The sequence below is a fragment of the Nuphar pumila genome, chromosome 2 (genome assembly GCF_984573655.1).
Source record: "Nuphar pumila chromosome 2, dmNupPumi1.hap1.1, whole genome shotgun sequence".
In the NCBI taxonomy this organism is placed as follows: Eukaryota; Viridiplantae; Streptophyta; class Magnoliopsida; order Nymphaeales; family Nymphaeaceae; genus Nuphar; species Nuphar pumila.
The window spans coordinates 80,488,228-80,505,674 of NC_143250.1; the positions used below are offsets into that span (position 1 = coordinate 80,488,228).

General features: G+C 37.9%; 1 protein-coding gene across 1 annotated transcript in view; it reads right to left on the minus strand.

The window, feature by feature from the left end:
• Window positions 1-361: 361 nt before the first annotated feature.
• LOC149845819 (calcium-transporting ATPase 4, endoplasmic reticulum-type-like) overlaps window positions 362-17,447 on the minus strand; it is a 33,597-nt gene continuing 16,511 nt past the window's right edge. The window contains exons 7-8 of the mRNA XM_089996032.1: window positions 1,528-1,756; window positions 362-1,312 (exon numbers count right to left, since the gene is read on the minus strand). Coding sequence (XP_089852158.1) covers window positions 731-1,312; window positions 1,528-1,756 — 811 coding nt within the window. The 3' untranslated portion in view covers window positions 362-730. The remainder of the gene's footprint in view (window positions 1,313-1,527; window positions 1,757-17,447) is intronic.

Here is a 17,447-nt window from a genome sequence, read left to right on the forward strand (position 1 = left end):
GTTTAACTGCAACAAATATTGGGAAACCAAAATGAGAAACCCTAAAAGTTTGGTGTGCATATGAAACATTTAAATGTTGAAACCAAAGAAAATATTTTTCTATGCATATGTGCATTTACAAAAATATTAGCAATGCAAAGGTTAGATACAACCAACTATTTTCAGTAACAAATTATCCCTTGACGCGTGTTTTGGATATTTTGAGGCTTCTCCACTAATTTTCAGCCTATACAACAGTCCCACGTTCACGTAAACCAAAATAACCACGATCATTAAGAATGTTGGACACACACACACACACACACACACACACACAAGCATATATACAGGAACTGACCCATAGGTCACGTATTCAAAACTCTTGGAACAGCAATAACCATATACTACGTCATATCATTAATGGCACTACATGCTTCAGGGAAAAATAACTCTAGGAATTCTCTTCAAGAGAACAATGTAACCGTCGCTCCCAACTAATTTCCAAAAAATAAAAAATTGCATCATATAGGGGACATGAAAACTGAATGTTGATCTCTTAAATAGATCGATGTAGAATTTCCACAGTTCATCTTTAAAATGAACCCAGTAGCACGCATAAGATATCTGGCCTATCTAGAAGGAACTGAGAATATACAGAGGATCATCAGAGTCAGAAGCTTGCACCTATGCAGGTTAGAAATTCCTCTGATGGCAGCAAAGAAACCATCTCATCTTTATTTCCCTCATTTCCCTATGCATGCTTCTGCTTCTCTGTCCTCCCACTCCTAGTCGGCTTCCTGCTTGTGCATCGGCCAATGAACTTGAGAACTTCATCAATTAAAATGACAGGAAAAGCTACTGCTATAACTAGCAGCCATTCATTCAAGCTCAGTGGTACAATACCAAACACCTGAGCAAGGAATGGCACATAGAGGATCAAGAAATGAAGACCAAATGAGACAGACATGGCCAACAAGAGCCATGGGTTCACCCAAGGTGGCATTGTGAGAAGGCTCCCGTCCTCTGAAAGTGCATTCAGGGAGTTGAACATCTCTATTGCAACTAAAATAGAGAGAGAAAGGGTTGTTGCTTTCACTTTTCCAGCTTGGAAGTAATCACAGGGATTGGTATCGAATGAGAATACACGAGGTCCGGCAGTGAAGGGGGATACAGTAAACCCTTCCCATGTTGGACACTGTCCCCAATCTTTAAGTTGGGAGTATGTGACAAGGGTGTGGCCATCAAGAGTGAGATCAATGCCCAAGAATGAGCCACAAGTGTACCAAATGATGAAAACACCAACAGTTGCAACACCCACATAAAGACCAATTACCTGCAATACAAAGAAAAGAAGTCATAACCAAACAATTGAGCAAGCTCTCTTATTTAGTTCAAATAACTCGAAGTCACAATCCATGCACACACACACACACACACACATGTTTGGTATACCACAATCCATAGACCTAGCCATTTTTTACCATATGGTGCTCCACATATGACGCATAAGAGTGGAAATTTGCTAGCATAAGAAATATTCTAGCTTACCAGATAACGGAACAAAATCCATGCATTGATCAGTGAATCATCACTTCTCCGAGGAGGTTTCTTCATGATATCCTTATCAGGAGGATTGAATCCCAAAGCAGTTGCAGGAGGGCCATCTGTAACTAAGTTGACCCACAAAAGTTGTACAGGTATCAGTCCTTCAGGAATACCCAGAGCTGCAGTGAGAAATATAGAGGCAACTTCACCGATATTGGAAGATATCATATACCTGCAATAATGTAAAATGAAACATAAGAGACATGCTAAAATATGAAAACAATGGACCAACAGTTCATTACCACTTAGTCAGCCTATAATAGAAAACAAATTGAAATTGTCGAAACGAGTTACTTTCATTATTAAAATTTGAAACCACTAAATTGCACAAATTCTGCCAGTTAGGTACAGCAACAAAATTTCACTGGAGGATAGACAATAATGCAGACTATGTTCTTATCCAATTCTTTTCTTTCATGATCACTATTACAAATGCTACAACTTTTCTGTCTTTGAAGTAACAAAAAACCAATCTTCTTCGATACAAAATTAATCAGAAGCCAAAAACAAGAACACGCTCATACGAATTTAAAGTGAGAAAAAACCAGATAAGCTCTATGAGAAATATTAGCGGGAATTCATAAACGTTAGAATAGATAGCAGAAAAACATTAACCAATTGGACAGTTGCAGTAAGGTAATCTGATGATAAGATGTTCCCAAGTGGCCAAGCCACAGGAGAGCAACACTTGGCCTCAATGTCAATGACAAAAGTCATGCCTTGGTGTCCCTTATCATCCTCTTTACTACTATAAAGAAAAAACAGCACCTTTGGCCCATTATTAACCAATTTGCTATTTTGAAGGACAAAAACAAATTTTAAATACAGAATAAAGAAGAAATCAAATTTCAAAATATAATAGATGATACCCATAAGAAAATGTACCACTGTCGGCCACCAACCCCCCTACACCAACTCCAAACATCCCTGCTTCCTGCATTGTCAACTATAGTTCCTTAATTTTTATCATATGAGCTTAATTGCCACGAAATATTTTTCCCATTTGTACTAGGAATAAATACTAATACAAGGTATTCTTTATCATATTCCTATGCTTTTGTACTCGTATGTCAGGCTTTTCCTGTTTGGGTGGCAGAATGATTTTACAGCATCCTGTTTTGTTCACTGAAAGTGCCAACTTTGGTTTGGTATGATTTACTAATTTTATGCTGATAAAAAACCAAGCACTTAATTATCGAGCCTGTGTATTACACAGGCACATGCTAGTTATAATTATTATGTGCTATTTATATTAAAAAATTTAGTAAAAGATGATTACATAATACACAAGTTTTGCCTCGGTAGTATAAAAGTATATCTAAGAGCTATCAAAGCCACATTGGGACTTCATAGCACATTACGTTCAGGAACATAGTCTAATTGAGGGTCTGTTGGAGGATTGCTCTAAGAGTTGAATTGAAGCCAAACAAACAATTTTTGGGAAATTGAAGTTGATTGGAAAAAGAGAATTGGCAAAAATGAGAGAACCAGGAGGGCAATTGCTTGCTTCAAATCCTACATTTCCCTCATTTTGTATTCTTTCAAGACAAGGAGACAACTGCCAACTCCACCATCAAAGTTTCTAATTCTCTTTTAGACAGTCACAGGGACACGTGAAAACAGTCCAACGTGTGACACACACGGACATGTGATGTGATGTGGTTATGTCTATGACAAGTCTCTGACACGTTGACCAAGTTGGACTCAGTCAACCATGTGTCAAACCCTCAGGGTCAATTTGGACCTTTTCTGAGGCCGAAAAAGTTGAGGAAAAAAAACTGGTTTTCCCTTCTTCACGAACCCTCTTGCCTCTTTCAACTTCTCTACTACAGTGAGCCGACGACGGCCTCCCAGCATCCAGCCAGTAATTGTCCGGTGATGCCCTCTCTCTCTCTCTCTCTCTCTCTCTCTCTCTCTCTCTCTCTCTCTCTCTCTCTCTCTCTCTCTCTCTCTCTCTCTCTCTTCCTTCATGAGGACTGAAAATGTGAGGAAGAGAAAAAGAACCCCAGTTCAGGTTTAGATGAGGATTTTTTGGGGGCTTTTGGTTGTATAATGCAGAAGCAACATGGGGCATCCTAGTATGAAATATGTTTTTTTGGGGTTCTGATTTTTAGGGTTTTTTATTATGAGCATGGGGAATCGGTGATGGCTTGATGGGGCTTTCCGAATATCTACTTAGCTTTGTTTAATTTGTTTGTAAATTCTGTTGCTTTGATAATTGTTAGTTACTTTAGTTTTTTTAGTTCTTAATGATTAGTTGTTTAATTGTTTCTTTGCTTCTTAGAGATGAATTGCTTACTTTGCTTTGCTTTGCTTTGCTTAAAATCAGATTTTGCTGTCTGTGGAGCTGCAATTGTGACTTTTTTTTATTGTAAGTATGAGCAGCAAATGGAAAAAACATAAGTGGATTAAGCTCCAGCAGCACCAGTTGCAGCAGTGTTTTTTTTTAGGGAAAGAAAAAGAGTAATATGATTAAAACTGTGAATTATGTTCTTACTTGTTAGTTGCTGTTTGTAAATGATTAATAAATGATAAATTAGAAACTTAGATTTTATGCAATTTGCAATTTTTTTGGTGTGTGTGTGCTCTCGTGTCCAATTTTTTTTAAAAAATCTTGAATCCATGTCACGTGTGCGAGTCACATATCAGTAACCTCCCATGTGTCTGTGACATAGCTATTAGATTCTCTGAGGACAAGTTTCTTTTCTCTCTCCTAATCATCCCAAGATTTTTGGACATACAATCTCAAATCTACTCCACTTGTTTCCTCCATCCTACTTGTAGAGGAATTGTGTCCAGAACCAAAAGAGAGTCCAGAAGAATTGGTAGCTGGAATACCTGGAGCAACTACCAAATGCTGCCAAACTAGAGTGAAAAAAATCCGAGTCTCACCAAATTATTTTCTCTGACTATAAATTATTTCCACTAATTCCCTCAAATTACATCCACCCAAACAAGGCCTGAAAGAGGTTCCCAAATCATTCATAGAAAACGTTTTTAACTATCCTTGATGAGTTGACTACCACAAAAGGTCCAGCTCCAATGGGCAAATTTGTAGTTTTAAAAACTTTTCTTGATTCTTATATCAACCTTGACAGTTGAGGAAGTTGCAAATCATTAAAAGTTGCTTCAATCCGAAGTCACATTCAAGGCCCAGCAAGTTCTGCCAGTTGCATGATGATCGCAATGAGTGGAAAAGAATAAATGGAGGATCATGGAGGTGTCCACAGATATGGATAGTGTAAGGAGTACCACCATTATCCATCATAGAAATTTGGCAGGTTAGGAAAGCATATGGAAATAAAAGACCAGCACCCTTGAAGGGTAGAGAAAAAGTAAATGCACAAAAGAAACAAAGACAGCTCAGCAGTCCAAGGCAAGGGCAATGGAATTGCTTATGGAAGGAGGAAACAAGGGCCAAAAGTGGTCAAGGCTATCCAAATCAGAGTTACCGGAAGCTTCTTAGATAGGTGGGAAGCTCGCTTCCCGAAAACTCGCTTCGGAAGCGCGATACTCCTCACTTCTGAAACTTGATGAGAACCTCGATTCCCCCTCACTTCTCCTATGCTTTCCACACACTTTATTTATTTGTCTTATATGTTCTCTTACTCAACTTTTCATGTTTTTTATGTGTTTCTCACTCTTCTCACTCACTTCCATGTGCTTTCTCTAAATTGGTAATCATCATTTTTAGATTTTGTTAAAAATTTAATTCTTACACTAAAAAATCATGAAATTTACTATTAGTCACTTTTATTTTAGTTTTTATTTGTGTTTCATTATGATTCACATTCAATTATTATATTTTTTTTTATTTCTCGATTCCCGCTTCCTATACATTTTAAAATGCATCGCTTCTCGCTTCCGCTTCCCGTATCGTTTCCCGCTTCCGCTTCCTAGTCTGGCAACCTTGATCCAAATGGTCAATGTAGATAAGACTTTATGGACCAATGCTGAAAACCAGAAAGCACAAAAAACAGTCCAAATGGTGTAAGGTCGAACACCCTTTAATTGAAAAAGGGTTGGATGAACAGCGCACATCGATTTGGTGCAAAAAGCAATTTTTAGTGGCAGTCATGACCGTCGCTAAAGGCTGTTTTTGCCAAAACTCTTTTTGCACCACCGACCGTATCTGTACACCCTACTCCAAAAACAGTTATGCAAAAAAAGCATGCCATAGAGCAGAAAGTGATCACAGCTCATAAAAAAATGGTTGGCCAGGCAAGCCAAAGTGGTCAACATGTGAAATGTAATACAGAAAAAAGGGGAAAAAATTGATGTTGTATAGGCAAGCCAAAGTGGTCAACATGTGAAATGTAATACAGAAAAAAGGGGAAAAAATTGATGTTGTATAGGCAAGCATGGGCTAGAATCATGCATACAGAGCCTCAATAAGAACACTTGTCAGAATCATAAAAGCATCTGTCTAAAGCAGAATAAGTAAAATGAAATAAAGAGCAGCAAGAAATGGACAAGAACCTAAATGGAGTCACCTGATAAATAAGTTCAAACAATCATGGGAGCTGGACCCAGCACTATGCCAAAGCTGGTGAAGGCAAGCCGAACCGAAAAGATTTAGAAAAAGGCAGAAAAGAGATGAGTTAATTCCACCATCTCAACAAGAAGCCCGATTGGTCTTTGTTGATTGTACCACCTGATTGTAATGACTGACAACCATCTCATGCCACGCCACGTGAGATATTACCTCCCTAGGATTTTTCAACCAAAAAGGTATTCCTCGATGTGATAACATAGAACTAAGATCAAGAAACAAGTGACTAATTGATAAATGATATTCGACTTATCAGGGAGTCGATACTTATCACTGGGCTGGACCCTCACACTTCTATTACCAATCTTCCATGGTTAGCACTCTAAAGACAAATCATCAAGCAGCACCCAACTTTCTGGAAGTAATCATTATGCCTGATAGACCAGCTTAAACACAGAGACATGCAAAGAAGTGTAAACCATACAACAAGGGCTGCTTTGCACTAACATCTACTTTTGCTAGCCAAAATACTGGAGCTAGCCTCATTCTGAAAGGATCATAACAGTCAATTAATTCATAAATGGGGGTATCATTCATGTCTCATCCAGTGTTCACATCCAATAGATTTCTAGGTTGACAACACACTATGAACCTGCAACTGATATAACTTACTCTTGTATAAAAGCTAAGGCAAATGCAGCAGCTGTACAGTTAATGACCAGTTCTATAGACAGGCTTTCGATCCACCTAAGCCACTGAGTGCTCTCTTAGAGGTACCACCAGAGTTTCTTAGTCAATTAACTGGGAACTGCTGGTTTCACAAAGATTTCAAGGTGAGTAGAGTTTGTGCATTCTCGGTAGGTATAGTTGGCTTGCAATGAGTAAGATGGTCTCATGTAAGCTCACTGGGTTCAGTTGAAAGGGAGAAGATTGAACATCCAACAAGTAATGATGGTAAGATTGAGAATGCGCATACTGGCCATGACAAACTAAGGTTTAGGAAGGTTGTGGAAAAGGGTGGGCATTGGTCCGGGTACCCATCGGGTGTAGCCCACAACAGGGAATATTTAAAAGTCCATACCGATAAAAATCTGGCTGGGCTCAGGTATCAATGTGAGCCCAAGTCGGGCCCTTACACTTATTCAAACTTATGTCAATATATATATATATATATATATATATCAGTGTTGTGAAAAGCGTTGAGGCGTAGCGAGGCGCTCCACCAAAATCTGAGGCGAAGCGTAAGCCTCAAGGCGCAAAGCGTAAGCCTCAAAAAAAATTAACTTAAAAAAACTATAAAAATTATCTAAAATTATAAATAAATAAGAAATGCTTTATTGATGAAGCACCAACCAACACGAAATAAAAAATCTCAAATAAATACGAAAAAATATGAGATTAACAAGTAACATTAATGTAACTAATGCAAATGTATTTAATTCTAATATCTTTCATGTAGAAAAGCGCCACTGACTGGCCTGAAGTAAGGTCATTCAAAATGTGGCCACTGAACCACCAACTCAATAAGGGTGTACCCACAAACGAAAGAGTTTGAGATGGGAGTTTGTAAAATTTTTGAAACATAGCACATGAGAACACCAATTTTTTTGACTTTTTAATCAATACACAAGAATAATTTTGTGATATTTTACTGCATCTTTTATACATTTCTATTGAAATAATTCAAAATATATATTAAAAGCTACTTTTTGTATTCTTATGCAGAGAAACCGTCCCCAAACTTGAGCTCCCCAACATTTCCTATGGAAAAAAAAGATTAGTGCAGCTTTACCATCCAGCTATCTCATTCACCCCACTGTTAGGGATTGTAAGCGAACAGAGCAGCTCACTGCTCGGCTTAGTTGGCTCGCACAAAGCTCATTCAGACTTGAGCTCAGTGAGCTGAGCAATAAGCAAGAAGCAGTTCGTGCAATATAAGTGAAACGAGCACGATTAGGTTTATCATATGCCAACAAACATAAGAGTAAATGAACTGGTTATGCAGATATGCTAAAAACAATGAGGTCACTGGTTCATTTTTGTTGTGGCTTCTTGTAAAAAAAACCTATTTCTGCTTAACGAGCCAACTCAATTTTGGCTAACTCGAGCTTGTGCAAGCTCATGTTCAGCTAGGCTGTAATTGAACCGAGCCCGAACAAGGCTTTCAGTTTGGTTCGTTTACCCACTGCTCTTCTCTATAAACATTGGTACAGCCAACTTCCCAACCTTGGTCTCAAGGTCTACGAAGGGGGTTGGGCCTGCCGGAATAAGTCGCACGGCAGGGGTCGTGCCCCTGCCTGCTACAAAGATTCAAGAGAGGGAGGCAGACACGAAGGAAACATAATGAAGGGGGTCGGGTTACCTGGAGTATGGCTGCTTCCGGCGTCGCAACTGCTTTCGGCATCGCAGCTGCTTCCGGCGTCGCAGCGGCTTCCCGCGAGAAGGAGGAGGCCGATAAGGGAGAGACGCTAGAGAGAGACTGAGAGAGAAGGAGAGGGGCTGTGAGAGAGAGAGAGGGAGAGGGGCTGCGAGAGAGAGAGGGAGAGATTGTGAGAGACGAGAAAGAGAGGGGCTGCGAGACATTAGGGCCCCCGACCCTCGTTAGGGTCGGGGGCAAGAATTTAATTGTGGTCAAATGAGGGTTTTGACCCTCATTTGACCATAATCACGAGGCGTGCGCACCTCACGGTGAGGTGCGCCTCGCCTCGGGGCGTACGCCTCAAGGCCTATGAGGCGTACGCCTCTATGCATTTGCGCTTCAGGCCTGCGCCTCAAGGCACAAAGGCCCTCGCCTTGAGGCGAGGCACGCTTTTTGCGCCTTGAGGCGCATTTTTAATAACACTGATATATATATATATATATATATATATATATATATATATATATATATATATATATATATATATATACTATGTGTAACCTGCCCCCTACCATAATCTAATCTATAAAAGGAAGAAGTGTTAAAAAAAGTTTGAAATTTGAATGGAGGGGGCCAACTAACCAGCTGTTAGCAAGATGTGACAGATGACAGAGTGGATGTGACAAGAGAGAGGGGGTGTCCCTCTCTCCTCCGTTTGGGAAATTGGGCAGGGAAGCAGTGGCATTGGCTACAACTTGTAGATGCACGAGGGGCCGAATAGGGCATGGGCTGGACATAGGGTCGGCCAAAAAAGGGGCCAGTGTTTTCCAGCTGCTATCTCTCTTTCTTGGGCCTCCAGCTTGACCTGCATGACCCGCCCAACCAGACCAACACAGACCTGTCGACGGCAAGAGGGCAGAGATTCATTACCCGAGCCCCAACCTTATAAGAGTAGGGTTGGGCTCTAGGTGGTCTATCTCTGATCTGACTTGTTGGTCCTTAATGGGCTTTGAATTGGGCCGGTCACCCCTAGTTGTGTGTGAATGAGGGACATCCATTTCCCCGTAAAAAAAATTAATCATATTCCCAGTCCAAATGCTCAGATCCAAACATTTTAAATGCTTGTAATCCATGTACGGTCATAAGCTACATGCCAAAAGAATATGCATATAAACAGTATAAAATAATTAAGTTAAATAAAAGAGTAAAGGATTCCAGTAGCACGTTGGAAATGTAGGTAAAGTCTTAAGCTATGTGAAGTTAAAAATGTGAAATTTTAAACTACTTGCCAAAGAAACAAAGATAAACATAAAACAATAAGAAATAAAACTGCTTGCACAACCATATACGCAAGCCCCAACACTTGCACAAGCATGAACAGGTGAAAGTCATGCACATGTGCAAGTCCAAGTTACTTGAACAATTACACAGGAGCAAGCCCAAAGTCACCTGTTGCAAGTATGAATTCACTTGCAAGTAAATCTATGATTACATGCACGTCCAAGTCACCTCACTTGCAAAAATGCAAGTGCATGCAAATCAGTCGCACATGCAAACTCAAAGTTATTTGCACATTGCAAGTACTCTAATAATAAAAAGAAAAGGTTTACTTATACACATGGACCCACTGGCATCACAGTTAAGTTGTTTATATATATATATATATATATATATATATATATATATATATATATATATATATATATATATATATATATATATATATATATATATTGTAATAGGAAATACCCATTAGAGGTATTTTAGTCTTTTCACAGTATTGTAATAGGCTGTGACCATTAGGGACATAATAGTCTTTTGTATTTTTCTCTCTTATTTTTGCAACTTAGTAAATAAGTTTAATATGAAATTATATATATATATATTATAGTATTTACATTGTAATAGGAAATACCCATTAGAGGTATTTTAGTCTTTTCACAGTATTGTAATAGGCTGTGACCATTAGGGACATAATAGTCTTTTGTATTTTTCTCTCTTATTTTTGCAACTTAGTAAATAAGTTTGAAGTTGAGGACATTTATGTAAAAGAGCATAGAGTCATTGGGACCTCTCCAACGGTTCTATTTTTAGTCATTGTGGAGAGTCCCAATGGCTCTCTGTGGGTTGCTTTGTGTGTAAATAGGGGTGTTTCCCCTCTTGTAAACTAATGCTTGTCTCAAGCACTTATATAAAATTCTTTTTATATTTTTATGCTCTCTCTCTTGCCCATTAGTGGCTTTGTGCTTGTATTCCTTTATTGTCTCATAAGTGGTCCTTGGTTGTGTGCACACTTGTATGTTTTGTAAGCCCATAAGAGGCATCTACTTGTGTTTTTGTATTTCATTACATGGTATATGATGCTCTCTTGTTGTAATTTGTATTTGAAAATTGCGTGATGGACCGTGAAGATTGGAGGAGCGTCGAATCGTTGCTCGGGAAGCATTCCATCAACCTTTTTTTTCTCCCTCCTTTCTCTTTTTACCGTTCTCTTTCTCTTTACTTTCATGGCTGACAAGGAAGTTGTAACTGTTGTTTTCATCAAATTTGATGGGACCAACTACAACATGTGGGCCACCGCGGTAAAAAATTCCTAGTAAGGAAAGAGCTATGGCACTTGGTTGATGGTTCTACTCTGAAACTTCAACTCAATCTTACTAAAGATGTGGAAGAAGATGGTGCAATTAAAGAGGAGACTCTTAAAAGAAAAGAGAGAGATAAGGCTCTCTTGGAATACAAAAATGCCAATAAAGCATGGGAAGTAGGCCATGCTAAAGTTCTATCACTTTTCATGGGAACATGTGAGAGGAACCATGTGAGAACATTTTAGAGTTTAAGAGAACGAATGAAGTTTGGACTTTTATCAAGCAAACCTACACTCAAAAAGATGTCTCTCATAAATGAAAAATATGTAACAAAATCCATAAATGTACGTAAGGTGATAAGGGTGTGTGAGAGTATTATGGAGCCATAAAGAGACTTTGGGAGCAAATGGCTAAATTTGAGCCTATTTGGGATACACCTAATGATGCTCATCTAAGCAAGAAACAAACCTTCGAAGAACAATGTTTTCAATTTATGCAAGGACTTAAACCCGAATTCGAAAATGTAAGGGTCACCATCACTCATCATGAGAAGGATGAGCCTCCACCTCTTCATGAAGTATTGGCCAAAGTGTGTATGGAAGAAACTAGGTTGATATAATATTTTTAATGTGAGTGGTCCTTCTCTTGATATGAAAGGGATTGGTAATTTGAAAAATTCTTCATAATTTTTTATACCCAAAATTAGATTTGTTTCAAAACTCAACTTAAACCTTTTTTTTGTTTAGCAAATAGCCGATCATGGTTGTAAAATCTCATTTTCATTGAACCAATGTTTGGTAGAAGATCTCCCGTCCGAGATGCAGATTGGGAAAGGCCTGGGGAAGGCCATAGAGAATGATATCTTTACTACATGGATCGGTTGATCATTCCTCAAAATATTTTTTCTGCAATGTACAACATTTGAATATTTCTTTATGGCATCAAAGGCTAAGTCATCCTAGCATATCAAAATTATCCAATGTACCTCATTTGAGAAAATTTTGTAATGAAAATTTTGATTGCATTCTTGGTAAAACAAAGAGCGTTCTCTTTGAAGAAATAACTTGTTTTGCTTCTAAACCAATTGAATTGATACATTCGGATGTATGGGGACCGGCACCAATTGTTTCTAAGGGTGGTTATGCATATTATGCAATCTTCATTAATGATTATTCTCGTTATACTTGGATTTATTTTCTTAAGCACAAAAATGAAGTGTTGAAATTTTTTAAAAGTTTTCATAATTTAATTCAAAAATTATTTAAAACTAATATTGTTATTTTTTGCTATGGTTCTAGGGGAGAATTTATGTCAAATGACTTCAAAAAATATTTGAAATTAAAATGGTATTATACATCAAAGATCTTGTACTTACACCCCTCAACAAAATGGTTTGTCCAAAAGAAAACATAGGCATATTATAGGAACTACCAGAACTCTCCGCATTTCGAAAAATGTTTTTAAAGAGTTTTGGGTTGAAGTTGCACTTAACGTTGTTTATCTCATAAATAGAATGCCATCTGTAAGGCTTCAAAACATCAACCTGTTGAATACTCTAGATTGAGAACCTTTGGTTGCAAATGTTTTGTTCTTGCCACCAAAACTGATAAATTTGTTAAATTGTATCATATATATGTATATACATATAAACTATGGTACTCGGACACTCCATTTTTCCCTTTGTACATGTGTTGACACATGTATCCCCGTGTCAACACCCGAACACGCCATTTTACCCTTCGTACATACAAATTTGTATTCAATTTATAACTTATAATTATATTTTCAGTTTATAACTTCATATTTAGATTATATTAAGTTTATTTTGTATTTATGTGATATTTAATATATATCTATATATAGTCGTGTCTTCGTACCCATATTTTTTGTCGTACCCTCCATGCTCGTACCTGCACTCGCACTCACACTCGCACTCGTACCCATGTGACATAGCAAATAAATATATATATATATATGATACATATGTTCATATCATTTTAATAGGTAATACCCAATCGAGGTATTTCAATCTTTTCACTGTATATGTGTTAACATATATGTAATATATATATATATATATATATATATATAAATATATTTGTCATTCACTACCCGATAAGGGGTAGTTCTGTAAACTCGCCCAATAGGGGCATTTTAGTCTTTTTTCTTTTTCTATTTTTTCCCTTTTACCTTTTTCTATTTTTTCCATTTCTTTTTATCTTTTTTTGTTTTTCTTTTTGTGCATTTAATGCACAGCCATTGGGGGCCCCAACAAAGAGTCGTTGGGCCCCCAACGGTCACAATTGTGACCGTTGGGAGCCCAACGACTCCTTGTTGGGACTCCCAATGGCTCTCTCTTGTTTTTCTCTAACTCTCCCTCACTCCTCTCTTGCCTATAAATAAGTGGGGTCTCCCCCTTTGTAATGTGTGGCTTCTTCAAGCCCTTTAGTGCATTTATAAGATTTTATGCTTTCTAGCCATTATTGGCTTTTGTGTATGTCCTCTTTTGGACTTGTTCTTTGATTTCTATGTGTGAATGTCCATTGTAGGACATACATTTCTTTTCCGCATATTTCATTACATGGTATCAGAGCTTTGGTTGTGCTCTTGATTCATATTGCTAGTTGTCTCGCTTTCTCTCTCTCTTTGTTTGTCCTCCATTCTTGACTATATAATGGAAGGAGAACAAAAGATTGATCTCTCCTTCAAGCTTAATGGTACGAACTACATGATGTGGGCCGCCGCCATGGAAAACAACCTCAAAGGTAAAAAGCTTTGGGGATATGTGATGGGAACCATTAGGGAACCTCAACTTCAACTTACGAAAATTGATGGTGATCAAGAAAAGGCTCTAGAAGGAAGTGCTCGCATGAAGGCTATTGAAGATCACCAATCCAAGGTAGAAGATTGGGAAAGTAAGCATGCAAAAATTCTTGCATGGTTCATGAACAACGTGGAGCTAAAGATTTGCGCCAACATTGCTAAATTCCGCCCAACAAATGAAGCATGGTTCTTTATGAAAGGTATGTATACCCAAAAAGACCTTGCTCGTCAATTCTTCATCCAAGAAAAAAATCGTACCATTAAGCAAGGTGAAATGAGTGTAAGAGATTACTATAGCACTCTTGGACCTTTATGGGATGAGTTATCCCTTCTTGAACCCAAATGGGTACCAAGTGAAGATGTTGAAATGAGAAGAGAACAAATAGAGAAAGAACATTTTTTCCAATTTTTACATGGGCTTAGGCCCGAATATGAGCAAGTTAGGTCCTCCCTCCTTCATAGATCAAAACCACTTCTATTGGAAGATGCCATAGCCGAAATATGCCAAGAAGAAACACGTCTTGACATGATTAAAGGAGGAGATGAAGTTCTTGCCGTGTCTAGACCCGGCAATCATATGAAAGCCTATAAGCCTCCACACTTTGGGAGGCAAAATAACTATAATGGCTATTATAGGAAAGCTATTTGCCATCATTGTCAAGAACCGGGTCATATAAGACCTAATTGTCCAAAGATAAATGAGCCTCCAAAAGGTAAAGTTGCTACTATTGAAGAAGTTCCCCAAAAGAAGGAGGAGCCAATGAAAGGGAAAGAATCCTTCTCCCTTGCTCAACTATCCGAAGCACTTCAAATTCTACTCAAATCGCCGTCAACTTCGGGAGCCGCCATTGCCTCTTCTTCTCCTCCAGGTACGCCTTCTTGGATTCTTGATTCTGGAGCATCTTTTCATATGACCCCTATCGAAAATGGACTATCCAATGTATGTAGCAACTCCAAAAACTCTTTTGTCTCCACCGCCGATGGTACCTCTTTACAAGTTAAAAGTTTTGGAACCTTAGATTTTTCAAAAGATTTTTTTGTGCCAAATGTAAGAGTAGTACCTCAACTTAATTTAAATCTTTTATCTGTCTCTCAAATATGTGATCATGGATGTGAAATCTCCTTCTCAACCAAGGATTGCTTTATACAGGATCTCCAGTCCGGGAAGCGGATTGGGCAAGGCCATAGGAGGGGAGATCTCTACTACATGACCAATTTGAAACTTCCCACTAACTCTTTTTGTAATCATGTCCAAGATAAAAATATAGAAACTTGGCATCAAAGACTTGGACATCCAAGCTTCTCAAAAATGTACTTCTTTCCCTTTGGAAAGAAATTTTGTAATAAGAAACATTTTGTTTGCAAGAGTTGTATTTTTGGAAAAATGAAATCCACCCCCTTTCCAAAGAGAACATTTGTGTCAAAAAGACCCTTTGAATTAATTCATTCGGATGTTTGGGGTCCTTCTCCGGTCATATCAAAAGGAGGATACTCATATTATGTTACTTTCATTGATGATTTCTCTCGATATGTGTGGATCTATTTTCTCAATTTAAAATCCAAAGTTTTTAACTTTTTTAAAAAATTTCATATGATTGTCAAAAATCAATTTTCAACTAATGTCTCCATTCTTCGATCCGATTCCGGTGGAGAATATCTATCAAATGAATTTCAAGAATATTTGGAAATCAATGGAATCTGTCATCAAAGGTCATGTCCTAGGACTCCCCAACAAAACGGTCTAGCCGAAAGAAAGCATAGACACATTTTGGAAACCACTAGGACTCTTCTCATTTCCAAAGAAATTCCTAAATGCTATTGGGCCGAAGTCGCCTTAACCTCCACTTATTTGATAAATAGAATGATATCCTCATCCCTTCAAAATATATCTCCATATGAAAAACTTTTTGAAAGAACACCCGATTTTAATAGGTTAAGAATTTTTTGGTGTAAGTGTTTTGTCCTTACACATAAAAGAGATAAGTTATCTCCTAAAGCTATCGAATGTGTGTTCTTAGGATACGGAGAAAATCAAAAAGGTTTTAGGTGCTTCGATCACAAAAGCAACAAACTATATGTATCCAAAGATGTTACCTTTTTGGAAAATAAAAACGGCTTTGAGAAAAATAAAGATATAGATGAAAGCGAATATGCTTTCTTATTTGATCTTCTCTCTCAAGAAGATGTGACTCCTCACCTAGAGGATGTTCCCAATGATTTAGAGGATACTCCTCTTAGTAATGTTGAAATTGAAAGTAATGATGTTGAAAATAGGTCAATTCAAACCTATGCTAGGCGTGATCAAGAAATTCCCATAAGTGCCTTAGAAAAATATTCTCAAAATTCCAACATAGAAGAAACCTCTTTAAGGAGATCTAGCCGAATCTCCAACCCTCCTAATAGGTTTGTTTCCTATGAATCCCTAACACCTAAATATAGGGCATGTCTAATTGCATTACACTCTTATCATGAACCATCACACTATAATGAAGCCAAAAACATTCCTCAATGGGTTGAAGCCATGAAACTAGAACTTAGTGCCCTTGAAAAAGCTAAAACGTGGGAAATAACTTCATTACCCACTGGAAAGAAGTCTATTGGATGTAGATGGGTCTTCAAAATTAAAACTAAAAGTGATGGGTCATTAGAACGTTATAAAGCTAGGTTGGTAGCCAAAGGATATGCTCAAGAGTACGGAATAGACTATGAGGAAACCTTTGCTCCCGTAGCTAGAATGACTAGTGTTAGGACTCTTATTGCGGTTGCATCCATTAAAAAATGGCCTATCTATCAAATGGATGTTAAGAACGCATTCCTTAATGGTGAACTAAGTGAAGAGGTCTATATGGATCCTCCACCAGGAGTATCCATTGGTGAAAACAAAGTTCTTAAACTAAAAAAGGCACTATATGGGTTAAAACAAGCTCCAAAAGCTTGGCATGACAGATTTAGCAATGTGATGACTAGCTTAAATTTTCGTTCATGTTATACTGACACTGCGTTATTTGTGAAAAGTGCAGGGTCCTCTGTAGTTATTTTACTACTATATGTTGATGATATGATCATCACTGGAAGTGATGAGCAAGGAATCCATGATATTAAGAAAATTTTGACATGTCTGACCTTGGTTTCTTAAGATATTTTTTAGGTATTGAAGTTGCATATTCACCTCGAGGGTATATTCTCTCTCAGATGAAACTTGCTGCTGACATTTGTGCCAAGTCTGGAATTTCGGATGATAAAAAGACAGAAACCCCTGATGTTATCAATGCAAAGCTAAGGCTGGAAGATGAGACACTTCTTGAGAATCATACTCCCTACCGTCAACTCGTTGGGTCTCTGACATACTTATCCATCACTCGGCCAGACATAGCTCATGCAGTTCATTCCGTCAGTCAATTTCAACATGCACCTACAACTGTGCACATGAGTGCAGTCTTAAGGATTGTCAGATATATTAAGAACACCATAACTAAGGGAGTTTTTCTTTCCTCTTCATCATCACTTGATTTAATTGCCTATACAGATGCTGATTGGGGAGGAAATCCCAATGATAGAGTCTCAACCACTGGTTTTTGTGTTTTCTTAGGTGACTTTATGATTT